The sequence below is a fragment of the Trichosurus vulpecula genome, chromosome 6 (assembly GCF_011100635.1).
Source record: "Trichosurus vulpecula isolate mTriVul1 chromosome 6, mTriVul1.pri, whole genome shotgun sequence".
NCBI classification, from domain to species: Eukaryota; Metazoa; Chordata; class Mammalia; order Diprotodontia; family Phalangeridae; genus Trichosurus; species Trichosurus vulpecula.
In genome coordinates, this window is record NC_050578.1 from 275118390 (window position 1) to 275144685 (window position 26296).

The 26296-nt window shown below is 42.1% G+C and overlaps 1 protein-coding gene across 1 annotated transcript in view; it reads left to right on the forward strand.

Moving 5' to 3' along the window:
- The first annotated feature begins 542 nt into the window (after window positions 1-542).
- Window positions 543-26296, forward strand: part of LOC118852940 (solute carrier family 22 member 20-like) — a 39380-nt gene continuing 13626 nt past the window's right edge. Inside the window, exons 1-5 of the mRNA XM_036762680.1 lie at window positions 543-896; window positions 8790-8893; window positions 10875-11029; window positions 12447-12651; window positions 14069-14192. Coding sequence (XP_036618575.1) covers window positions 543-896; window positions 8790-8893; window positions 10875-11029; window positions 12447-12651; window positions 14069-14192 — 942 coding nt within the window. The remainder of the gene's footprint in view (window positions 897-8789; window positions 8894-10874; window positions 11030-12446; window positions 12652-14068; window positions 14193-26296) is intronic.

Consider the following 26296-nt stretch of genomic DNA (forward strand, 5'->3'; position numbering starts at 1 on the left):
CCCCCTCGAAGAATTTCTGGAGATGGTGTAATAATAATGATGACTATTTTTAACGAAGAATAAGAGAGTATGCTTCTCTCTACTTTGCAGAAGTGAGGGCCTATGGGTGCAGAAAGCAGACTTAGCTGATGTGTGGGTTCTTTTGTTCAACCACTTTCCTTCTATCCTTCTTTCTTTTTTCTTCTTGTTATAAGGGATGTCTGTTTGAGTTGGTGAGGGAGATAGGATATATTTGGAACTGAAAGTAATGCAAAAAAAGAAAAGATAGAAATTTTTTTTAATTTAAAAAATTCAGTCGAGGTGTATGTGTGTCACATATAATGTATCAAGTTCTAGTTTCCTCAATGATGTTGGAAAAATGAAAAGTAATTACAGAAACTCATGCCAAATACCCAAGGGCTGCTGACTAAAATCTGACTAGAGCTAGGAGGCAGTCAGTCCAAGATGCCAAAGGTAAACACTGAGGGCAAGGAAGCCAGTCCTGCCAGAGGCTGGGAAGAGGCAGGATGGGGTTCTCAGAGTTACTTGGAACCATTGGGGGAATGGGGCGCTTCCAGATCCTACAGACTGCACTGCTGTTGATTCCTGGGATGCTATTTAGTTGTCACGTTTTAATACAGAACTTCATTGCAGTGGTACCAGAGCATCACTGTCGGCTCCAGAACCAGACAAGTGCCAAGTCTCCTTTCCTGGGAGATGGCAGGGACAGGGACCTGCTGCAAGTATCTATTCCCATGGATAAGAGTGGGAAGCCAGAGACATGTCTGAGGTTCACTGAGCCTCAGTGGCAGTTCCTGAATCCAAATGGCACAGAGCAGGCAAGTCTGGACACTGAGGACTGCCTGGATGGATGGGTCTATGACAAGAGTGTCTTCTCTTCGTCCATTGTTATCGAGGTCAGTACACAACCCAATCTGAGCAATCAGCTGTTTGGTTAAATTCCTCGCTTTCTTCTTTCCCTATTGACCTTGAAAGTAGCAATAAGATCTGAACTCTTATTTCCTTAAGTGACCCCATGTCTGGGAACATCAGAATAAAGAATTCCAGAGTCTTTGGGCAAGTTGTTTTTGGTTTGCATTTACTCTAGTGTGAGGGATTCTCTTTTCCATTTGTCACTGAATCTGGCTGCCCTGAAGGCCACTGGGAGAGGAGCAATTCCTCTAGGGTAGTGATGAGGTCTTCTGGCTGTTTTTTATTATGCCTGAGGAGATCTGTGTGTTCCACATTATATATAAAATCCTATTAGGATCTGGATGATTAGTAAATGGGACAGGTCTCCAGTGATCTACAGACACGATCTCATTTGAGCCTCTCAGCAAGTCTGTGACGTACACATATTGTAGCCCTTTGATAGACGAGGATCGGAGAAGTCACGTGGATTATCACACAGGTGGGAAGAGTCTGAGGAGGGAACCCTGTCCATCCTGTCTTGTCTGTTCAAATCTGGCCTTTCCTCAGCATAGAAAATTCCCAGTGAAGAGGATCCCTGTATCTATGCAGATCAGCAGCCAGTCTCCCCCTTATGGTCCTAGAGTTGCCTGAGAGTTGCACAAGTCAGGAAAACCAGCATGTGTCAGAGGCAAGGTATGACCTTGAGCATTCCTGACTCTAGGACTTCCCCCATCCACTGGTCAGGTGGTGACACCCATCATCTTTTCTTTTTAATCATTTGCAAACACAGTAATTCAATGGGTCTTCTGAGCTAGAAACAAAAGTGTACAAGATTTTAAGCTTCTGACCTTGTGGCTCTGGGAGCTCCAACATGTGGGTATTCTGCCGAACATAGTGGATAACCAGTAATGTCACAATTGAGGAAGAATTTTTTGTCTTGCTGTGGAGAAAACTGAGCTAAGTATTTAGTCCATGTGGTGACAATTGACTGTATGTAGGATGCTGGATGAATGCCTCGTCGGGCTGTTGGAGAGGACTTTCCTCTACTTGTTTGTGAGGGGCCAGCTGTGTTCTGAGGTTGCTGCCAGCCCAGAGATTCTGTGGTTCTACGTCCTCAGGCATGTGAATGAATTGGTACTCAAAGAATCTCCGCCTTTGGCCTGAGAGGCTGTTCAGGTCTAGTGACTCAAGAGGCTGATCTAGAAGATTTTTATTCCATTCTTTAATCCATAAGTATTTATTGATTAAATACTGTGGGATATCTCAGCCATCCATGAGCAAAAGAACTCGGCGAGTTCCAAAAAAAGCAAGTGAGTGAGTCTCGAAGCCACAATGTCAGTTTTGATACAATCATATAGTGAAGAGTAGGAGATCATGCCTGAGTCCTCTGTGGCTGTGGCCTTCACACAGATACCTCAGCCTCTGAAGACTTGGAACAGTCCTAATTGAACCCTCCGCCAAGGGTACCCACGGGATCCGAACCCACAGGAGCAAATGTGAGGGCAGAAGTTATTCCCAGACAAGGAGGCACCCCAACAATACTGATGTCATTCACGCAGATCTGCTGATAGGCATCAACAGTTGTTTCCTCCTTTGCTTTATTATGAGCGGGCTCAACATCTATCAGAAGTCCCCATACTTCTAACCCTGTCCTCTATGTAATGTCTACCTGAAATGATGTGTAGTAAAGTTGGTGTTCTTGTTGTTGTTGAGTCATGTCCAACTCTTCCTGACCCTATTTTGGGGTTTTCTTGGCAGAGATACTGGAGTGATTGTCCATTTCCTTCCCCAACTTATTTTACAGATGAAGAACTGAGGCTAACATGATTAAGTTTTTTTGTGGGATCACACTATTTCTGAAAATAAATTTATTTTTTATTTTTAGGTTACACCACTCAGTTCCACAACTTTTTGGGTTCCAAATTTTCTCTCCCTCCCACTCCTTACCCCTCCCTACCAAGATGGCATGTAATCGAATGTAGGTTCTACTTATACCTTCACATTGAATTTATTTACACAATAGTCCAGTGGTAAAGAAGAACTGTAACCAATGGAATGAATCATGAGAAAGGAGAAATGAAACCAAAAAAGAAGGAAAAAAAAAGAAAGAGCAAAAGTGTCCCTCCATCTGCATTCAGATTCCATATTTCTTTTTCTCGATGTGCATAGCTTTTTCACCATGAGTCTTTTGGAGCTGTCTTTGAACCTTTCATTGATGAGAGGAGTGAAGTCTATCAAAGTTAGGCCTTACAGATACTGTGTGTTTGTAATCATGTATAATGATCTTCTTCTTCTTCCGTCACTCAGCGTCAGTTCATATGGGTCATTCCAGGTTATAATGAAGTCCGTCCGTTCTTCATTTCTTATAGCACAATGGTATTACATTACATTCATGCACCACAATTTGTGGTAGCCATTCCTCAATGGATGGGCATCCCCTTGATTATTTCCAATTCTTTGCCACCACAAAAGGAGCTGCAATAAATATTTTTGTACATACAGATCCGTTTCACACTTGTATGACCCATTTGGTATAACGCCCTAGAATAGGTTATTGCTGGGTCAAAGGGTACACATATTTTTATAGCCCCTTGGGTATAGTTCCAAATTGCTCTCCAGAATGGTTGGATCAGGTCACAACTCCACCAACAATGTAACAATGTTCTGATTTTCCCACATCCTCTCCAGCATTTATCATTTTCCTGTTTTGTCATGTCAGCCAATCTGACAGGAAAGTTGTGGTACCTAAGAGTTGTTTTGATTTGCATTTCTCTAATCAATAGTGATTTAGAGCATTTTTTCATATGTGTATAGATATCTTTAATTTCTTCCTCTGAAAACTGCCTGTTCATATCCTTTGACCATTTCTCAATTGGGAAATGGCTTGTTTTCTTATAAATTTGGCTCAGTCCCCTGTATATTTTGGATATGAGGCCTTTCTCAGAGATACTGGTTGAAAAGATTTTCTCCCAATTTTCTGCTTCCCTCCTAATCTTTGTTGCATTGACTTTATTTATGCAGAAACTTTTCAATTTAATATAATAAAAACTATCCATTTTGCATTTTGTGACACTATCTCTTTTGGGTCATGAATTCTTCCCTTTTCCATAAATCCAACAGGGAAACCATTCCTTGCTGTCCCAAATTGCTTATAGTATCAGCCTTTATTCCTAAATAATGCTTCCATTTTGACTTTATTTTCATATATGTTGTAAGCTATCGATCTATTCCCGGTTTCTGCCATACCATTTTCCAGTTTTCCCAGCAGTTTTTGTGAAATAGTGTATTTTTAACCCAGAAGCTGGATTCTTCGGGTGTATCAAAGAGTAAATTGCCATAGTCGTTGACTAGAGTCTTGTGTACCTAATCTATTGCACTGATCTATCCCTCTGTTTCTTAGCCAGTACCAAGTAGCTTTGATGACTGCTGCTTTATAATACAGTTTAGTATCTGGTATGGCTAGGCCACCTTCCCTAGCATTTAATTTTCATTTATCCCCTTGATAGTCTGGACTTTTTGTTCTTCTAGACAAATTTTGTGGTTGCTTTATGCAGCTCTGTAAAATAATTTTTTGGTAGTTCAATTTGTTTGGCACTGAATAAGGAAATCAATTTAGGTAAAATTTTCACTTTTATTATATTAGCTCAGCCTAACCATGAGCAACTGATATTTTTCCATTTATTTATATCAGACTTTATTTGTGTGAAAAGTGTTTTTTAATTGTGTTCGTATAGGTCCTGAGTTTGTCTTGGCAGGCAGACTCACAAATATTTATAGTGACTACAGTAACTTTAAATAGAATTTCTATTTCTATCATTGCTGTTGAGTTTGTTAGTAATATATAGGAATGCCAAGGATTTATGTGGATTTATTTTATATCCTGCAACTTTGCTAAAGTTGTTTATTATTTCAAGTAGTTTTTTACTTGATTCTCTAGGATTCTCCAGATAAATCATCATATCATCTGCAAAAAGGGATAATTTAGTTTCTTCTTTGCCTATTCTAATTCCTTCAATTTCTTTTTCTTCTCTTATTGCTACAGCTAAAGTTTCTAGTACCAAATTGAATAGTAGGGGTGATAATGGATATCCTTGTTTCACCCCTGATCTTATTGGGAATACATCTAGCTTATCTTCATTACAAATAATGCTTGCTGATGGTTTTAGGTAGATGCTACTTATAATTTTAAGGAAGACTCCATTTATTTCTGTCCTTTCTAGTGTTATTAATAGGAATGGGTGTTGTATTTTGTTAAAAGCTTTTTCTGCATCTATTGAGACAATCATATGGTTTCTGCTAGTTCTGTTGTTGATATGATCAATTATGCTGATAATTTTCCTAATATTGAACCAGCCTTGTGTTCCTGGAATAAATCCTACCAGGTCATAGTGTATTATTCTTGTGATAAGTTGCTGCAATCTTTTTGCTAATATTTTATTTAAAACTTTTGCATCAATATTCATTAGGGAAATTGGTCTATAATTTTCTGCCTCTGTTTTGATTCTTCCTGGTTCAGGTATTAGTACTATATTTGTGTCATAAAGAGATTTTGGTAGGACTCCTTCTTCCCCTATTTTCTCAACTAGTCTGTAGAGTATGGGAATTAATTGCTCTTTTAATGTTTGATAGAATTCACATATAAAACCATCAGGCCCTGGAGATATTTTCCTAGGCAGTTTGTTGATGGCTTGCTCAATTTCTTCTTCTGAGATGGAGTTATTTATGTATTTTACATCCTCTTCTGTTAACCTGGGCGATCTATATTTTTGTAAATGTTCATCCATTTACCTAAGGTTGTCAAATTTGTGGGCAAACAATTGGGCAAAATAATTCCTAATTATTGTTTTAATTTCTTCTTCATTGTAGATGAATTCACCCTTTTCATTTTTAATACTGGTAATTTGGTTTTCTTTTTTTAATCAGATTGACTAAAAGTTTATTGATTTTATTGTTTTTTTTTCATAAAACCAGTGCTTAGTTCTATTTATTAATCGAATGGTTTTCTTGATATCAATTTTATTAATCTCTCCTTTGGTTTTCAGTATTTCTAATTTGGTATTTAATTGGAGATTTTCAATTTGTTCTTTTTGCAGCTTTTTCAATTTCATGCCCAATTTGTTGATCTCCTTTTAATCTATTTTATTCATGTAAGCATTTAGAGATATAATACTTCCCCTAACAACTGCTTTTGCTGCATCCCATAAATTTTGGCATGTTGTCTCATTATTGTCATTCTCTTGAATGAAGTTATTAATTGTTTCTATGATTTGTTTTCTGACCCATTCATTCTTTAGGATTAGATTATTTAGTTTCCAATTAATTTTGAGTTTATCTTTCCATGGTCCTTCATTACAGATAATTTTTTACTGCATCCTGATCTGAAAAGGATGCATTAACTATTTCTGCCTTTCTGCACTGGATTGTGAGGTTTTTATGCCCTAGTACATGGTCACTTTTTGAGTATGTGCCATGTACCACCGAGAAAAAGTAAGGGAGTTACAGGAAGAAATAGACAGCAAAACTATACCAGTGGGGGACCTCAACCTCCCCCTCTCTGAACTTGATAAATCTAACCTCAAAATAAACAAGAAAGAAGTTACAGAGGTGAATAGAATTTTGGAAAAGGTAGATATGACAGACCTCTGGAGAAAACTGAATGGGGATAAAAAGGGAACACACTATTAGAGTCTAGGCTCCACCATTTGCCATTTCCTTTTCCCAAGAAGAATAGGAGCCCATTAAGAGTGAGATTTTGAGACTCAACCAGAAACAATTCCTATGAAGATGGAAATAAATAGCTGTTGAAAGTGATTAAGGAAGAGAGGGAACTTATTAAGCAAATTAGAAGTTTGTTGTTTTGAAATTTAATATTTATCTGTATTTTTATTTTTTCCATCACTTTTATTTAAAGTATATTCTCCATCTTCTCTTGGCCAGCCATATTTCCTTTGTAACAAAGGTGGAAAAAGAGCACAGAAAAATGCACTTTATGCAAAATAACTCCACAAATCAATATTCTGAAAGTGTACACAATGCTCCACAGCTGTACTCCCTCCCTGAAAATAAAGGACAGAAGGGCATATTCTCCCCTCTTCTTGAAATCCAAATGTTGCTTTGACATCAAATTATAACTTCTAAAGACCTGTCCTTACAAGATTTTACCCCAAATTGTTTGATCTGCGTTGCCATGGCTAGGAATGAGTGTTGTGACATCTCTCCAAAATCATTCTATTTGATTCATGTGATCACTCAGCCTCCCCTCAGGTAACATAACAGTTTTTCTCATTTTAGATATCTTTGTGCTGGGGTCTGATTCTGACTGAGGTCTTGGCCATGTAGCTCTGCTTTTCAGATAATAAGTTTGTAAGGCTTTCAATGGTTCACCAAAAGGGGTTTGTTTTGGCAGAGTCATCAAGACTAAGGGCAGAAGAGGAAACTTAGGCTGCAAAGAGGTGCCCAAAGTGATGCAGATATTAAGCGGTTGAAGTAGAGTCACATGAATGAGCATCTTTCTTCCCCTAGAGAGAAAAGAGATTTGTTGGTCAATGTCCACCTGAGAATATCCCTGTAACTTTTGTCTTCTTTGGCCATTCATCTAGTATAGATGGGAATGAAGACTGTAACCTATGTTAATGGGTCCCTCATGGATTAGACCTTCTAGATATAGAGGGAGCTTCCCTGAGTAGCCTCTGGGAGATAGAGGAGGATTGGTCACAGGGCCCATCTTATAGGACAGTGAAAGACTAAGGTCATGGGATGGAGGAAGAGAAGATGTTTGCCTTGCTTCCCATTCTTATCTGGAGTCATCTGGATGTTGCAGGTCTGGTAGGAAATGGGTTGTTTTATGGTAGCCTGGAAGTATTTGCTTTGTGGATGAAATTGAAACCACATGGTGCATTAGGAATCTGGATGGGAACATGTAGGAAGCTGTGAAGGAGCACAGGGAAGCACCAGAATGTTGGAGTGTCAGCCTTCTCATAAACCTGAACTGAGTGCCCTTTGAGCACAGCTTTTTGGGTACTGATAGTGCTTTAATTTTTGTCTTTGTATCTGTTTATGGGCTCCTCTGAATTGTTTAGGTTTGCTACATTTTGCTGTGTTGTGAAATAAAAGCTGTCCTGTTTCTAATATGAACTTAGTTCCCCTAAGTGGTTGCACAGGATCTGAGGCCTCCTTGTCCACATGTGCGGTCATGGAGATATACTTGGAGATTTCCATGGGTAAAATGAGCGGTGATATGATGAAAAAGGAAAGAAATGAGATTTTTTGGTTGACTCCTTTCAATTGGGGCTTCCATGTAAGCTGAGAGTTGAGTGTTCCCTGGGACACAAGGTCACTTGGTAATTCCCAGTCCCCAGTGAATAAAGCACTAAAAGATATGAAAGAACAGTTTTCCAAAGATGCAGCACAAGTGGGTAATATTCACTTGAAAACACCTCAACATTGCCAAGAGTCAGAGATGCCACAATGATCCGTAGAATTAGAAAACTAACGAAAAGGAGATCTTCACGTTCCCTGAATTGTGAAAAATGGCCTACTCATTCCTGGTTGTCAGAATTGCCAACTTTTCAGATCTTACTGGGGAGTAATTCGGTGTCCACAGAAAAGGGCACAATAATTATCATAATTTCTGCCCCATGATTTCCATGTTAGCAATATCCCATGACAAAGTAATGAAAAGCAAAGCAGAAAGGGGCATGAGTTTAATGATGTGCATAGCAACATTATGATTGAAATCAATCAGCTTAAAAATATAATTGTTTAAACAACGGATTAAATTTGGCCCAAATGTAATAAATATTTAGGTATTCAAGACTTTCAGCCTTTAATCATAGGATCACAATGTCACTCTTTCTCCTCGTTTCTCCCTCCCACTTTCTGTCCAATCTCTCTTCCAGTGGGATCTGGTGTGTGAACGGAAGTCACTGCCATCAATTGCTCAGGCAATATATGTAGGAGGACAGCAGGCAGGAAGTGTTGTTTTTGGGATACTCTCTGACAGGTAAGTGAAGGACTCAGGTGGATGCAGGTCTTCAGCGGATAAACAAAGGCACTTGAAATGCGATGGCACCAAATCTATGTGAACTTCTAAAATGGGAATGGCCCAAGGGAAACTCAAAAGACAGAGCTTCTTTCTGCCCCTTCTCCAGGCAGCCTCTTTGTATTCCCTAGTGATCGAGAGGTCTTGTCAAGGACCTCTAGAGCTCACTCTCATTCAATTTCTTCCTGAAAATGGATGTGGTCAGTGCCTCTCCCTCAGCATGAGTGAAGCAATGCTGTTGACTGGATACACCCAGTTACTTTCAAAACTATCAGCACCCCTACATGAGCCACACAACGGCCAGAATCCCAGGCAGGAAGATTTCTTGTCTCACGTTCTGTGGCATGCAGGCATTCATCATGTCCAAGTTATAACACTTATGTCCTGAACACAGTGGCAATCAGTTCATGATGTCTCCCTGCTTTCTGTCTTGTGGACCAAGGTTTGGAAGGAAAACCCAGGCTAAGCTTGAAATATGCACAATAAAAGTCGGGTTTGTGAAGTAGCCAATGAGCATTTCTCTCTCTCTCTCTCTCTCTCTCTCTCTCTCTCTCTCTCTCTCTCTCTGTCTCTCTCTCTCTCTCTCTCTCTCTCTCTCTCACTATGTCATGCTCTTTCTTTCTCACTCTCTCATTTACTCTCTTTCTCTCTCTTTCTCCTCTCTCTCTCCCCCCTCTCTCTTACACACACAGAGAAAGAGAGAGAATGACTAAGCATACAGAAGAATCTGGAGTTCTCTGTATCAATAACGCAATAAACACAACATCAATGATAATCGTGATTATGCCTATGTAGTTCTGTATCGCAAAGTGTGAGAGACTCTCCATATAGAAGGTAGAAGAAGTATAACATTCATCCAGACACCAGTGAACCATATCCCATAACCAAATGTTCAGCTCCCACAGCAAGTTAGCCCACTTTATCATAACAACAAGGAACTTAAAACACAATATTACAACATACAGCCTCACCATCCCCAAACCTCTCTGACCCCCTGCTGGGATCTTCCCAAAAACAAACTCACAGTACAGCTAAGTCAGGCTGTTCAGCTTTAACTATGACAATGTCCATTAGCAGCCAATACAGCTCTCTTTCTCTCTGCATTTCCTGTGACATAACTTCCTTTTCCTGTCAGGAAGCTCTTCCCACCAAATGTGACTTAGGCTTCCTGTGATATAAGCAGGTCACATGGCCTATTAATGGGTGGGAAAGATCTTCAAATCTACATTGCTACTACACTCCCTCACTTTGGAAGGACTTTCCCTATTGATGTTGTGAGCTTTATCCTTACTCACTAGGGTCAGGATGGATTTTTATCTTTTAAAATATATATTTAGATTTATATTGCTGATTGTTCATTTTGACAGTTGTCAATTGATTTGGCAAATAAAGCTGATAAATTCAGGGAACCCTAAGGGAATTGAGCCAAGAATAATGTGAACATGTTAATAAGGCTAAATCTTCACTCTTAAATTCAGGTTTTCTGACTTCAATTGACACACAAGTAACAGAGAAAGCATTGATTGGCAATAAGGGCTAACAGAGCTTTCAACGTTAAGAATTCCTAAAGCATTTGCATTTTGGCAGGGGATGGTGTCTGACCAAAAAAGATGAATCTCAGATGTCAGCTGTTAAGGCATCAGCAGCTTTGAGGGAGTTGTAGGGAGTGTGGTGGATAGGCTGTGGATAATGGAATCTACCAGCTGTGTGTCCACAGCACCTCCCATATGATGCAATGGGCTAATTCTCGATGGTAATTGGGAAAGTGAGGAAACAACCTCAATATTTAGGTTTTCTGTACCAGAGAAGGACAGAAATTGCTCCTTCCAAATGGGGCAAGTCAGAGCGTACATTTCAGAATACTGCCAAAGAAGAGGGAGTGGTGTAAGGCCAGGCAAACACCAAACCTTTCTGTGATACCATTTGGTTACTTTGTCCTTAGGTTTGGGAGGAGGACAGTGCTGCTGTGGTCCTCTCTGATGGCCATGATTGCTGGTGCCTGTGCAGCCTTTGTGCCCACCTTTGCTGGCTATGTCTTATTCAGATTCCTCACTGGTGCTGGGTTAATTGGCATCATCCTCACCAGAAACTGCTTGAGTAAGTGCCATGCAGACAGTCACATTCTTTTGGTTTTCCTGTGGGGAGGAACGCAGAAACACTGAGATGTTCTGAGCCTGGCCAAGCAGGGAGCAAGCAAGTTCAGGAAAATGCATTACAAATGTAATAGAGGTGTGACAAGTGTATACAACTTCTGACCAGTTGACTGAATTCTTGATAGTGAATAGAGAGCTGGCTTTGAGGGTAGGAAGAGCTGGGGTGTTCTCCTGTGATGACACTTCATAGCCGTGTGACTGTGAGCAAGTCATAGAACCTCTGGGTAGTCGAGGGAACAATCTAAAACTATGGGATGCAGAAAAGGTGCCAATGCACATTGGCACAGGGAGTCTTCCCTCCTTGGAGTTCCCTGTGTCAAGGAAATCACAGGCTCATTTCCCTTCCTTCTCTCTCTTCCTTTCCTCTTCCTCTCTGTTTCCCTGTGTCCTTCCTCCTCTCCATCCCTGAATTTCAGACTGTCTCTCTCACCTTTTCTTGTCTTCCTCCCTTCCTTTCACTCTTCCTCATCTTTTCCTTCCATTTCTTTCTCTCTTCCTCCTCTTCTCAACTCTCTTTCCCTCTCAGTCTCTCCCCCCTAACCGTCTCCCTTTTACTTTCCATCCCCCTGTCACTCATCATTATCTTACATCCTCGATAAAAGGTAAATTCCTGTAGATAGGGACTGTATTTTAAAATGAGTTTTCTTTGATACTGTTTGTTTCTTACATCAGCATAGACAACTTCAGAATCCCTTCCTGTCCCCTTCCCAGAGATACATTCCAGAAAACAAATAGTATTTTTAAAGGAGATGCATCTAGGTGACGCTGCAGTGGATAAAGCACTGGGCCTGGGGTCAGGATGACCTGAGTGCACATCTGTCCTCAGACACTTACTTGCTGTGTGACCCTGGGCTAGTCACTGAACCTCTCTCAGTCTCAGGGTTCTCTGAGGGCAAAGGAATAGCACCTACCTCATGGGGCTCTTATGAGGATCAAACAAGTCAATACCTTAAAGTCCTTTGTAAACTTTAAAGCACAACAGAAATTCTAGAGAGCCTTATTTTCATTATTATGAATAATTAATGAAAATGAAATCTCCCTGAGGCCAGGGATACCATCTTCCTGGCACACAGTAGGAGCTCTATAAGTGTTAGCTGAGTGGAATTACTGATGAATGTGTGGTATGGAGCTGATAGACTATAAGCTTCTTGAGGCCCAAATGTGTTCTGTCTTTGTCCTTATGCCCCCATAGCCCAGCACAGTGCCTGCCACGTAGTAGGTTTCATAGCAAATGGTTGTTGAAATATTTACTGTTGAATCCTTGAGTTACAACCAGTTTGAACCCAAGTTCTAGGCAATCCTGCCATTCCATTCTCTCCAATTTCATGAAGTCTAACTGTTCATCTTGTTTCTCCTTCAAGCTTTAGAGTGGACACCTCCTGAGAAACGGATCCTTGTGACCACTTGTAATGCATATGCCTTCCCTTTGGGAGCAATTCTACTGTCTGGATGGGCCTACCTGGTCCGAGAATGGCGCTGGCTGCAGTTTTCCACTTCAGTCTCATTTGGGATCAGTCTTCTTTTGGCCCTGTATGTGGACAGGACAGCAAATGCATTATCCAGTCAGTCAGTCAGTCAAGTAGCATTTATTAAGCACCAACTATGGGCCAGGGCCTAGACTAAGGGCTATCCAAGACTCAAAACAGAAAGGCCAAGGGGTAGGCAAATAGAAATTTGCGTGGGAATGTGGCCTTGAGAAAGGCTGCTTGGCAAAGCTGCTTCAACGCCCTCCTAGGTCCTTCTCCTCCTCACTCACCTGGTCCTGTACAGAGAAGTTTCTGCTGTGTAATGTAGGATGCTGCCATCAGTCTCCAAGAGGGCTGGTCACCCCTCTGGGGCCATGTCAGCTCCACCAGGGCCTTCTGTCTGAACTACCTGGATTTCATCCACAGCTAAGAATCCAGAAATGCCATTTCCTGTGCCTGGGGCCAAGCCCTGCACAACCCCCAACCCCGACTGAACGTACTCTCCCCAATGGCCTTTAGTCATGACAGCTGGTATTTACACAGAACTTGATGATTCCCAAAGCTTTTTCCATATCTTATCTCACTGGGCTTTCACAACGACCCTGGGAGGCAGATGTCAATATCATCCCCATTTCAGAGATGAGGAAACTGACCCTGAGGACCGTAACTCCAAGTTCATGTGGACTCTGATCCTCTGGGCATTCTGGGTCCCAGCACTAGAGGGCACTAAGGAGTCATTGACCAATACCCCCAGTGATCCTAAGGTCCTGAAGCTGCTACATTCCTAGGAAAGCCCTTCAAGTCTGAGTCTTAGAACCCCGAGCTTTCTTCAAACTCAGCGCAGGTACCACCCTCTAAGTGGCACTTTTCAACTGCTGCCACCTCTCTGTGGCTCCCTCCGCACCGCTACCAAGGATGTGATATGTATTTTGGGTCTAGTCTGTATACACTTCTATGTGCACCTCCACTTCCCCTCATGGAATGCAAGCTCCTTCAGGGCAGGGACTGTTTGCAATTGTGGCACTCTTTCCAGTGGCTGGCACAGGGAGTAGCACATAGTAGGCCTTTTAAAATGCTCATTGGCTGATTGACCAATTAATCAGAATGTCTTGGGTGACTGCAAGCTACCTTTCATGTTCTTTCATGTTAATGGGCCCAAGTTTATTTCTAGCCTTGATGAAACCACATGGGCAAATCAGTGTTAGTGCCAATTAGGCATTCTAAGAGGGCCAAGGTGGGAATGTCAGTAGATCTATCACACCAGGATTAGGAGCCCTCAGAGGAAACCAGGAAATGGATTCCCCCTCTGGACCATCTTCCTGATTATGGAGCCTATTTGGTTTGGGAACACATCCCATAGGGGAAGGAAGTGGTCTGGAAATTACCCCAGGAACTTCCCCACACTGTCTAGCTCTGGAATAGACCCATTGGCAGCTATAATCACCTTGGGGACAAGGGAGCCTTGCTACATTTGGGCCCATCCTCAGGGCTTTTGATTTCTCTCCTTGCTCTATCAGGGCCCTCCCAGAATCTGCTCGTTGGCTAATCACCCACAACAATCTCCAGGCTGCTGTGAAGACCCTTCAGAAGGTGGCATGGATAAATGGCCAGAAGGAACAGGGGAGCAACCTCACTCCAGAAGTATGACTGAGGGAAATCCTCAATGCATCCACAACCACATTTCCTGGTCTCAGAGAACATTGATACTGTTATAATTTTTACCCAATGTATTCCTAAAAGTAATTGAACGTAAAATGAATACCTCCCACAGAAGGAAAGTTAAGGATAAAGCTAGTATCGAAACCAGTTGGCAAGGGCAGAGAAAAACTATTTTAGGCACATGAGATGAGCTGCTTCTTATAGCTGAGGTCTGAACTTAGCCTTGGATTTTTTAGCAGCCAAAGTAGAACCTGCTGAGGGATGAAGTTGATCTTCTGAAAAAGCAAAAGTGTTAGTGCGTCTAGAGAGGCTAACTTCTCCCTGGAAAGTCAATTCAGTGTAACAAACGTTTGCAGCCCATATAAATCCTCAAGAATCTTCAACCCAACTTCTACTTCCCTCATGAATGGAGTTCCCAGAGCTAGTTTGGCTACACCCCCTTCAAGTCTGTAGAGTTCCTATGAGGGGTTGGGTTTGACTTGTCTCACCTGGAGAGGTGGCTCTTCCTCTTGCTGAGCCTAACCCCTCTATGTGCATAAGTGATCCCATGATTCCAACTTCAACAACACTTTGCCCCCTGTGGCCTCTCTGGTCTTTCATTTATCTTCAAACTCTCTCCGTCTACTGGTTCCTCTCCCACTGCCTAACAAACTTGCTTAGGTCCCTCTGCTCCTGAAAAAACCCTCACTTGTTCTCTCTCTGCTCTCATACTCCTTGAGAAAACCATGGACAATAATTGCCTCCACTTCCCCTCCTCTCACTCTTTTCTTAACTCTCTACAACTTGCATTCTGATCTCATCATCCTGACAAAACTTCTCCCAATAAAGTAACCAGCAGTCTCTTATTGGTCAAATCCCATTGGGTTTTCTCAGTCCTCATCCTTCTGGACTCCTCTGCAGCCTTTGATTGCAATCAATCCACCTCTTCTCCCTGATACTCTCTTCCCTCTAAGTTTTCAGGAGGCTACTCTCTCCAATATCTCCTTATATTAGGAAGGCAGAACTTATGATTTCAAAGAGAATCTCATATGTGCCTGAAAGGTTTGGAACCACAGGATATAAGGAATTCTCTAGGCAGAAGGCAGGAGAACTAAAGCATGTATTTACACTCCACAGTAACAGGCCCACAAACCAGCGTCCCCATTTTGATATTTTCATCAAAAGCTTCCAGGCACAATAAGTCTGCCTCACAAGGGTAGCCAGGAGGCCACAGAGAAGGGAGATAGTATAAGGCAAAATGGTATACATGCTTCCCCTCTACGGTAAGAAGATTACCCACTGGCCTCCAGTCCTGGCTCAGCACTCCTTGCTCCACGTGGGTCAGCTCTGCTACCCGCAGCTCAGCTTCGGCTGTAGGCGTCTCTGGCTCCAACCGGAAAAGAAAAGGGATCTTCAAGCTGTCCTCTCCCCTCTTATAGAGTTTTTGACATCATCAAGCGCCGCCTGAATGACCAGAGCCGATTGGTTCTTGAGCTGGCCCCTCCCCCTAGCGCAGAGTAGGTTAACACCCAACAGGGCGTGGCTATGGAGTTAACACCTCCCCCCAGCCAGCCCCATGACTCATCACACAGGAAGTTCTCTGCTCGCAGGCCATGAGTCTCTGGACTTCCTGCCCCGGAAGAGGGCGCACAGGAAGTCCTCTGCTGCCAGGTATAGCCCAGCGAAGCTCAATGAGGTAAGCTGGGTCACTCAAAGAAAACAAAGGCCACTCTGGCTACACTCCACCCCTCACAATGTTCTATGATGCACAATCCAATCATAATTTAAATTAAATTATGTATCCTAGAATATTGTGATCCAATTACACAGGAAACTAAAACATATCATTCACAATAAAGCAAAATGTATCATTCAGTGACATTCCCAAATATTGGTTTACGATTCAAATGTGATTCACCCCTAGGTCCCAGCAAGATAATCTCTTCAATCAATCATCCGCAAAATAATTATTAATAATTCAAATGTCCACCCCTAGATCTTTGTATCCATTACATAGGATCAATAACATCATAACAATAAAACAATATAGTACTCAGAACACTATCATCATTCCCCACCCCCCCTCAAACGATTGGGGCTCAAAATCTTGGGGTAAGGGGTGAAGGTCTCATTTTCCATAGCTTCTTCTTGCTGAAATTGGACGTAGAGGTGTCCCTGTCCCAAAGAGTCCCATTCCAGAGGTCAGTTCTTTAGCGAGCTGGCAGGAATTCCAAGAATGCTATGTGCTTAGGCAGTCACTGGAAACTGCAGGGTGCTTAAGCCTGCAGGAGACGGAACTAGTGAAAAGGTTAAGCAAAACAAAGAACAAAAAGAGTAGGCAAGTATGGGCTATTATCCTTCAAATAAAATCATCTCCAGTTTAGTTGAAATTTCAGTTATGCAGAGATCCAATATCAGAGCCAAACTCAGATCGGAAATGTTTCTTTTTAAACAGAACACTATGAGGAAACTAAGCCAAAAGGATCCCACCCTAGATGGAGACTAGGATTGTCCTCCCAGCCTTTCCCCAGATATACAAGGGAAACAAGGAGGATCCCATCCTAGATAGAGACTAGGATTGTCCTCCCAGCCTTTCCCCAGATATACAAGCTTTCATCCGTTAATCACACAAAGTTACCTTCCCTCTGAGTGGCTTGTGGCAATTACTAGCATCAGCCATACCTGTGGGGTCCGTGAATCTAATATTATAGCCCTATTCATGGTAAAATATATGGTTCAGGGGTACGATTTGGTAATTATCTTCCCCTGAATAGACAATTGTTACAGTGTTGTCCTTCCCATGGGCTATGACTTCTGCAGCCTTTGGAATATCATCTGTCTTCCGTTTTACCCATACCTTAGCTCCCAACTTTATTCTATCAATGGAGCAAGCCCCTTTTACCCCTCCAGTAGTTATTTTGGGAGGAGGGTCAGTTTTCACAAAGGGTATTTTTTCACAGGGGATAATAATCACTTGAACTATCCTATCATTCCTACCAAATTGTACAGGTTTTTCACCCAAATTCTGGAGTGTCACAATAATTTCTTTTTGATAATTCGAATCTATCACTCCAGCCAATACATGTACTCCTTGAGCTGCTAATCCTGGTTTAGGTAATATCTGTCCAAAATGATTCTTGGGGATTCTCATACGTATTCCAGTAGGAGTTTTTCTTATCTCTTTCCTATATTTTCTATACAATGTAAATCATATCCTGCCAAACCAGGTGTTCCTGGACATGGTAGGGGGACATCTTCCCTCACAGTCCAAAATTCAATATTTTGGATCTCACATGTTTGCTGTTCTCTAATCTGCAAATTTGGGGTCATCATTCTGGCTAGAGGTGTACTCCCCCCTAAGGGACTATTATTCAAATTACGTAAGGCAATAGACAAATTATCCTTCCAATGTCAATATGAATTATTAGAGCTTAATTTTCTCAGCTGTTCTTTCAACAATCCATTCATTCTTTCAATCAGCCCAGATGCTTGTGGGTAATATGGAATATGATATATCCATTCTATATTATTCAACACACAATATCTTTTCACTTCTTTGCCCTTGAAATGTGACCCATTGTCACTTTGAATCTGCATTGGGGTTCCGTAGTATAAACTTACAACATCTAGGGTTTTACAGGTGTTTTTCTGAGTTGTGTCCTTATAAGAACAAGCCACTAGTACACCTGAATAGGTGTCAACACACGTACATACATATTTACATCCTTTATCCTGGGGTAGTGGGCCAATATAATCTATCTGCCAAATTTGGGCTGGAACTTTTCCCCTCGCTATTTCTCCAGTTACTATCCTAGGAAGAGTTCATTCTTTTTCTAATTGACATATATAACACCCCTGTTATTTGTTTTAACAACGCATGAGAGATACTGATACCTCGATCCTGTGCCCATCGGTGGGTGGCTTGGACCCCTAAATGGCCGGCAGTCTGGTGGACCCATCTTTCTAAGGCTGGGTCATCAGTTGGAGTTGGAATAGGGACAATACATTCAGTGGCAATCTTTGCTAGTTGATCCGCGTGTGCATTGTACTCACGGTCTGGTGTGGTCAGGGTCGCGTGAGCATCAACATGAAAAACTGACAAATCCATAACCAAAGACATGTCCCATATATTTTCCCATAACTCTTTACCCCAAACTTGTTTGCCATGAATCTCCCAATTCTGATTCCTCCATATAGGCATCCAAGTAGCTAATCCATTAGCTACCACCCATGAGTCAGTAAATATATGACACTGTCCTCCCTTCTCCATTCTGATGGCCTGATGTACTGCCATCAGTTCAGCATATTGGCTACTTCCCCCTATCCCAGAACTTTCCAGAGTTCGCCTAGTATGGGGGTTATAGGCTACTGCTTTCTAATGTCTCTTCTGTCCTAAATATTTTGCTGTCCCATCAGTAAACCAAGCATGTTTCTTCTGTTCTACATTTAGTCCATCATACCCATTATTCCATTTCACTAAAGATGGCACCATCTGTTGCTTAGATTCAAAGGGTTTTTCATTCCTCTCAGTGTCAATGTTCGCCACAGATTCATGTAAAGCAGAAACTCCACTTTTGCCTGCTCTGGACCTATTCTGAATATACCACTTCCATTTGATTATGCTTGCCTCTTGTGTATGTCCAATTCTGTGAGAAGCTGGGGTACTCATTATCCAAGTCATAATTGGAATTCCAGGCCTTAATATCACTTCGTGACCCAGAGTTAGTTGCTCAGTTTCTACTAAAGCCCAACATGCAGCTAACAGCTGCTTCTCAAAAGGTGTATACTGTATTTCAGATGAGGGCAGTTTCCTTGAACAAAAGCCTAAAGGTACACTTCGGCTCTGTTGTTTTTGCCACAGACTCCAATTTGCATAGTCTTCTTGTACAGTCACTTGTAACTCCACTGGCCCATTTTGCATAGGTCATAAGTCCAGAGCTAATTGTATAGCAGCCTTTGCTTCCTCAAAAGCTCTACTTTGTTCAAGACCCCAATCAAACTCATATTTCTTTCTGGTGACTTTATACAAGGGTTTTGAAATCTGTCCCAAATGTGGGATGTGGTGTCTCCAATAACCAAATAGCCCTATGAACTTTTGGGCCTCTTTCTTATTAGTAGGGGTGGGAAAATCCTGGATTTTTTGTCGAGCTTGTGGGAGAATTTCTCGCAGTCCTCTATTCCACTGTATCCCCAAGAATTTTACAGTTTGAGCTGGCCCTTGAACCTTTGCGGGGTTGATTTCCCATCCTTTGCTTTTCATATGGTCAATTAATAATGCTAAACTCTCCTCCACTTCTTTTATATTCTCTCACTGTATCATGATGTCATCTATGTAATGTGTAAGCTGTACACCAGGTAGCTTTAACTCATCCAAATGCTCAGCTACAATCCTGTGGCAAACAGTTGGGTTATGAATATATCCTTGTGGCAGGCGTGTAAATGTATACTGTCGGCCTTGCCAAGTAAAAGCAAACTGGTTCCATTGCTTGGGGTCTATTGGGATCGTAAAGAAGGCATTGGCCAAATCAATAACTGCATACCAAGTCCCTTCATGTTTTTGTATTCTCTCTATTAAAGTAACCATGTCTGGAACAGCAGCATACAAGGGAGGAGTCACTTTGTTCAGCTGTCTATAATCTACTGTCATCCTCCATGTCCCATCTGACTTTCGGACTGGCCAGACAGGGTTGTTCCATTGAGTAGTTGTAGGGACTAACACTCCTGCTTCAACACATTCTCCTATAGTGTTGGCAATTTCACCTTGCCCACCTGGCACATGATATTGCCTCAAAGTAATTACTTCAGAAGGTTCGGGCAAAGTGATTGGATCCATCTGGATTTTCCCCACTAAGATTGCATTAATGCCTATTTTCCTCACAGCAAATTGGTATTTCCCTTCAGGTAAATTTAAGGTCATACCCTTCAAAATGTCTATTCCAATGATGTATTCAGGAATAGGCACAATAACCACACTATATTCTTTCTTGGGCAACTGTCCAATTTTCATCATCAATTTAACTTGTCTGGCTGATATTTCAGTCCCTCCTAGTCCTGTGACGGTAATAGGAGTTCCATGGCTGAACTTGTCTGGATTCCCATAGATAAGGGTGGCCTCAGCCCCAGTGTCTATTAATGCCCTAGTTACCCTACTTGACCCATTTTTCCAATATATGGTCAAGTTAATGTGAGGTCTGCAATCCAGCTTGCATATTTCCTTAATTTGGGCTGGGGCTCAGCCTGTTTCCTAGTATTCCCTAGCATGTGATTCACTTGGGTATGAAGGTTCAACATCTGTAGCGTTTGCAGGAGCAGTTCTTATTTCCCTATCTCTCCTGTTATCGAGTCTTTATCTCAGTCCTCAGTATCTCGCAGTCCTCTATTCCACTGTATCCCCAACTGTACATCCTGTACAGTTCATTGGTTGGAATGCCATCTATCATTTCAAAACCTACCCCTGCTCTCAATAGAGCAGTGAACATTTCTTTTCTTGTCACTCCATTTTGGCGCCAAGTTTGCTGGCTATTCACCCTTCTCTCTCGAGGAGATCTATCCCTTCCCCAGTCTCCTAAGTCATGTAACTGTAAAATCTTATTTATCACCTCTGTAAGATGGCTCCCTACTTCCCCAAGTAACAGATTCGAAATCAGTTGTTTATAAGCAGGGGGAGCTGTCCTAATTATTAAATTCCTATGAGGGATTCCTATGGGATCATTGTAATATTTGTCTGCAGTTCCTGTCATGATAGCAGTCTTCATTACCTCCTCCTTTAGTCTTGTGATACAATCTTTAAGTGAATACCAGGGTCTGTGCTCAGTGGGCCACATAGAATCATTAGTATATCTCTTATTGCATCCCTCAGCAGCTAACGCCAACAGAGTAGTCCTGCTAGCATCATCTCCTCGCTGATGATGTTCCCTAAAAGCTTGCTGAACTAGAGGATCGTGGCTGATACCTATGAATCTCATACAGTCCCTCTTATCTACTAATATTCCACAGGCCCCTTGATCACTGAGTCTTACCATCCAAGATATTAATGGTTCTCCTACTCTTTGGCTGAATCTACTCAAAATATCTGTGACCTCTTGCGGTGAGAAATCTTCCTGAATTTCCCTCGTAACTAAATTGCCACCTCAGGTTTCTGTCCTCCTCCTTTCTATGGGATGAATGCTTGTCTGAGTATTTAACCATCTCCCATTCTCTGTGTGAGGGATGTCCTGAACCCTGGTAGCATTTTCTGTCTCAGCCCCTAACATTGTCTCATTTTCCCCCCACTCGCTTCCCCTGACACCATGGCAAGGACAAAGTAGGCAGTCAGGCTTGGTCTGGGCTGAGTTGGGATGCACTCTTGGCTTATTTGGCCTCCTGTTGCTCCTAGCCACATTAATGGAAAAGTTCTCATCTGAGTCAGTGGGTTCTTGAGCAGCAATTTGTTCTCCTGCTATCTGAGATTCCCGTTCTTGCTGTGGGGTAGGAGTGCCCCCATCTCTTTCACTTAATCACAATCTTTCATATACTAACCGGTAGGCTGATAACACTATCCAGCTTTGCCTAGATAGTGATGCCCCTGACTGAATCCCAACCTCTTGTAAACACCTTTCCAAATCCTTAGGATCTCTTCTCTGTAGCCTTGGTTCCCAGTTTTCACAGGGTCTGGCTTTTTTAGCCAATTGCTTTGCTAAGGAGGAATAAAATGGATCCTCCCACCCTGAGATATTCATCTCTTCCTCTGAAGTTCTTCTGCTTCTGAATAGAGATCTTATACCTAGCGATCCCATCCACCTCATCACCAAATATATTAGGAAGGCAGAATTTATGATTTCAAAGAGAATCTCATATGTGCCTGAAAGGTTCAGAACCACAGGATATAAGGAATTCTCTAGGCAGAAGGCAGGAGAACTAAAGCATGTATTTACACTCCACAGTAACAAGCCCATAAACCAGCGTCCCCATTTTGATATTTTCATCAAAAGCTTCCAGGCCCAATAAGTCCGCCTCACAAGGGTAACCTGGAGGCCACAGAGAAGTGAGATAGTATAAGGCAAAATGGTATACATGCTTCCCCTCTACGGTAAGAAGATTACCCACTGGCCTCCAGTCCTGGCTCAGCACTCCTCACTCCACGTGGGTCAGCTCTGCTACCTGCAGCTCAGCTTCGGCTGTAGGTGTCTCTGGCTCCAACCGGAAAAGGAAAGGGATCTTCAAGCTGTCCTCTCCCCTCTTATAGAGTTTTTGACATCATCAAGCGCCGCCTGAATGACCAGAGCCGATTGGTTCTTGAGCTGGCCCCTCCCCCTAGCGCAGACTAGGTTAGCACCCAACAGGGCATGGCTATGGAGTTAACACCTCCCCCCAGCCAGCCCCATGACTCATCACACAGGAAGTTCTCTGCTCGCAGGCCATGAGTCTCTGGACTTCCTGCCCCAGAAGAGGGCACACAGGAAGTTCTCTGCTGCCAGGTATAGCCCAGCGAAGCTCAATGACGTAAGCTGGGTCACTCAAAGAAAACAAAGGCCACTCTGGCTACACTCCTCCTACCTCTCTGACCACTTCTACTCATTCTCCTTTACTTGATCTTAATCCAGATCATCGTAGATTACTGCAATCATTCTACTGGTCTCTGTCCTGGAGCCTCTTCTCCTCTCCCTCTATATTTTTCACTTGGCGGTGATCTCAATGGTTGCAATGGGTTTACTTACCAGTTAGAGGGTGATTGTTCTTAGTTTTATTTATTCAGCCTTAGCCTATCTGTGACCTCCAGCCTCCCATCTCCAACTGCCCACTAGTCACCTTGATATGGGTGTCCAATGTACATCTTCATCTTAATGTATTAAAACTAAACTCTCACTCTTTGACGCACCAAAGACTCCTCTCTTTTGAAATTTGCAATTACTCCTGAGAACAACCACAATCCTCATAGTCACCCAGACTTCCACCCTCAGCTCCTCACTCCCTCCCATCCACATATCCAGTCTGTTGCCGGTCAGTCAGGTTTCAGTCATGTGTGACTCTGTTTGAGCCCTATTCAGGATTTATTGACAACGTGACTGTCGTCGTTCACCATTTACTTCTCCAGCTCATTTTACAGATGAGGAAACTAAGCCAAACAGTTTGCTGACTTACCCAACATTGCACAGCTAGGAAGTAAGTGTGTGAGGCAGATTTGAATTCAGAAAAATGAGTCTTTCTGAATCCTGGCCCAGCTTTTTATCAACAACACCACCCAGTGGTCCATTGCTCCTTGCCATTGCCTATCAATTTAACCTTCTTTATGCCTCTTGTATATATTACCTCTTTCCTGTGGCACTGCCAGCTGCTTGGTGCAGGCTCTTAATCACTTTATGCCCCCATTAATGCAATAATCTCATGTTTGCTCTGCCTCCCTGAGTCTCTCCCTACCCTCCTCCATCCTCCACTCACCTGTCAAACTGATCTGTCAGGAGTCCAGTTCTGTCCCTGTCACCCCCTTCTCAATGAACTCTAGTGTCTCCATCTTCTGAACACCCCCAGATCCAATAGAAAATCCTCTGATGACATTTAAAGGGCTTCTTCTCATCATGTCTTTTCTAGTCTTCTTACACACTATTCCCCCCACCATGACTCTGTCATCCAGGGACACTGGCTTCCTTGCTTTTCCCCCCCAAAGTCCCTCCATTTCCTGATAAAAATCATTTTCAGTGTCCATCTGCCAATGCCTGGTATACACTTGATCTTCATCTCTACCTTGTGGCCTCAGTGGCTTCCTTCAAATCCCAGCTCATATTCCAGCTTCTATAAGAATGCTTCCAGGATCCCCCTTCATTCCGGTGTCTTCTCTCTGGCTATTATTGCCAATGCATCCTGTATATAGCTGGTCTGGATGTGGCCATCTGCCTGTTGTTTCCCCCATTAGACTTTGAGCTCCTGGTAAGCAGTGATTCCTTTTAAACTTTCTTTGCACTCTCATTGCTTAGTGCTTAGGTATTTGTAAATGTTTAGTGACTTGATTTCTCTTTTTTTTTTAGAGAAATACTTTATTGCTATTGGCTTGAGCTCCTAGTGCTGTGCTTTCTTCAAAGATGAACACTCAAGAGTCTTTTTCTCTGCCAGCCTTTAGAAGTTTTGATCAACACACACAGACATACACATACACACATATGCTATAGTTATGTAATAAAAAGCATTTGGAGCAGCTAGGTGGGGCAGTGGATAGAACACCAGGGTTGGAGTTGGGACTACCTGAGTCCAAATCTGGCCTCAGGCACTTACTTGCTGTGTGACCCTGGGTAAGCCACTGAACACTGTTTGCCTCAGTTTCATCTTCTGCAAAATGAGCTGGAAAAGGAAATGGCATACCACTCCTGTATTTTTGCCAAGAACACTAAATGATGTCAAGAAAAACGGACAGGACTGAAACAACTGAACAACAAGAACATAATGAGAACACTTGATACCAAATACACCTCTCAAGGCATCCTGCTACTCTCAGTTAGTATAACACACTCTGGATCAAGTACCTATTGAGTCCAGGAAAGAATAGGTTTGAGCTTAGAGATCACACGTGGGAGTGGAGAAACACAAAGCTTTTCATTGCTAGATGTCATTTTCTTCCATTCTTTTTTTAAAAAAATTTTTATTTAATATATTTAGTTTTGAGCATTGATTTTCACAAGAGTTTGAATTACAAATTATCTCCCCATTTCTACCCTCCACCCCCACTCCAAGATGGCATATATTCTGGTTGCCTTGTTCCCCAGTCAGCCCTCCCTCCTGTCACCCCACTCCCCTCCCATCCCCTTTTCCCTTCCTTTCTTGTAGGGCAAGATAAATTTCTATGCCCCATTGCCTGTGTATCTTATTTTTTAGTTGCATGCAAAAACTTTTTTTTGTTTGTTTTTGAACATCTGTTTTTAAAACTTTGAGTTCCAAATTTTCTCCCCTCTTCCCTTCCCACCCACCCTCCCTAAGAAGTCAAGCAATTCAACATGGGCCACATGCATATCATTATGTATAACCCTTCCACAATACTCATGTTGTGAAAGACTAACTATATTTTGCTTCTTCTTAACCTATCCCTCTTTATTGAATTTTCTCCCTTGACCCTGTCCCTTTTAGAAAGTGTTTTTTTTTATTACCTCCACCCCCATCTGCCCTCCCTTCTATCATCCCCCCTTTTTTATCTTCTTCCTCCTTCTTTCCTGTGGGTAAGATACCCAATTGAGTATGTATGGTATTCCCTCCTCAGGTCAAATCTTAGGAGAGCAAGATTCACTCATTCCCCCCTCACCTGCCTTCTCTTCTTTTCCTAGAGAACTGCTTTTTCTTGCCACTTTTATGTGAGATAATTTACCCCATTCTATCTCTCCCTATCTCCCTCTCTCAATATATTCCTCTCTCATCCCTTAATTTGATTTTATTTCTTTTAGATATCATCCCTTCATCTTCAACTCATCCTGTGCCCTCTCTCTCTCTCTCTCTCTCTCCCCCTATACACACACACACACACACACACACACACACACACACACACACACATATGCATATTCCCTTCAGCTACCCTAATACTGAGGTCTCATGAATCATACACATCATCTTTCCATGTAGGAATGTAAACAAAATGTTTCAACTTTAGTAAGTCCCTTGCGATTTCTTTTTCTTGTTCTTTTTCTTGATTACCTTTTCATGCTTCTCTTGATTCTTGTGTTTGAAAGTCAGATTTTCTATTCAGCTCCGGTCTTTTCACTGAGAAGGCTTGAAAGTCCTCTATTTTATTGAAAGTCCATATTTTGTTTTGGAGCCCTTCAATCTCTTAATGTAGAAGCTGCTAGATCTTGGAATATTTTGATTGTTTTTCCACAATATTCAAATTGTTTCTTTCTGGCTGCTTGCAGTATTTTCTCCTTGACCTGGGAGCTCTGGAATTTGGCGACAATATTCCTAGGAGATTTCTTTTTGGGATCTATTTGAGGAGGTGATCTGTGGATTCTTTCCATTTCTATTTTGCCCTGTAGCTCTAGAATATCAGGGGAGTTCTCCTTGATAATTTCTTGAAAGATGATATCTAGGCTTTTTTTTTGATCATGGCTTTCAGGTAGTCCAATAATTTTTAAATTATCTCTCCTGGATCTATT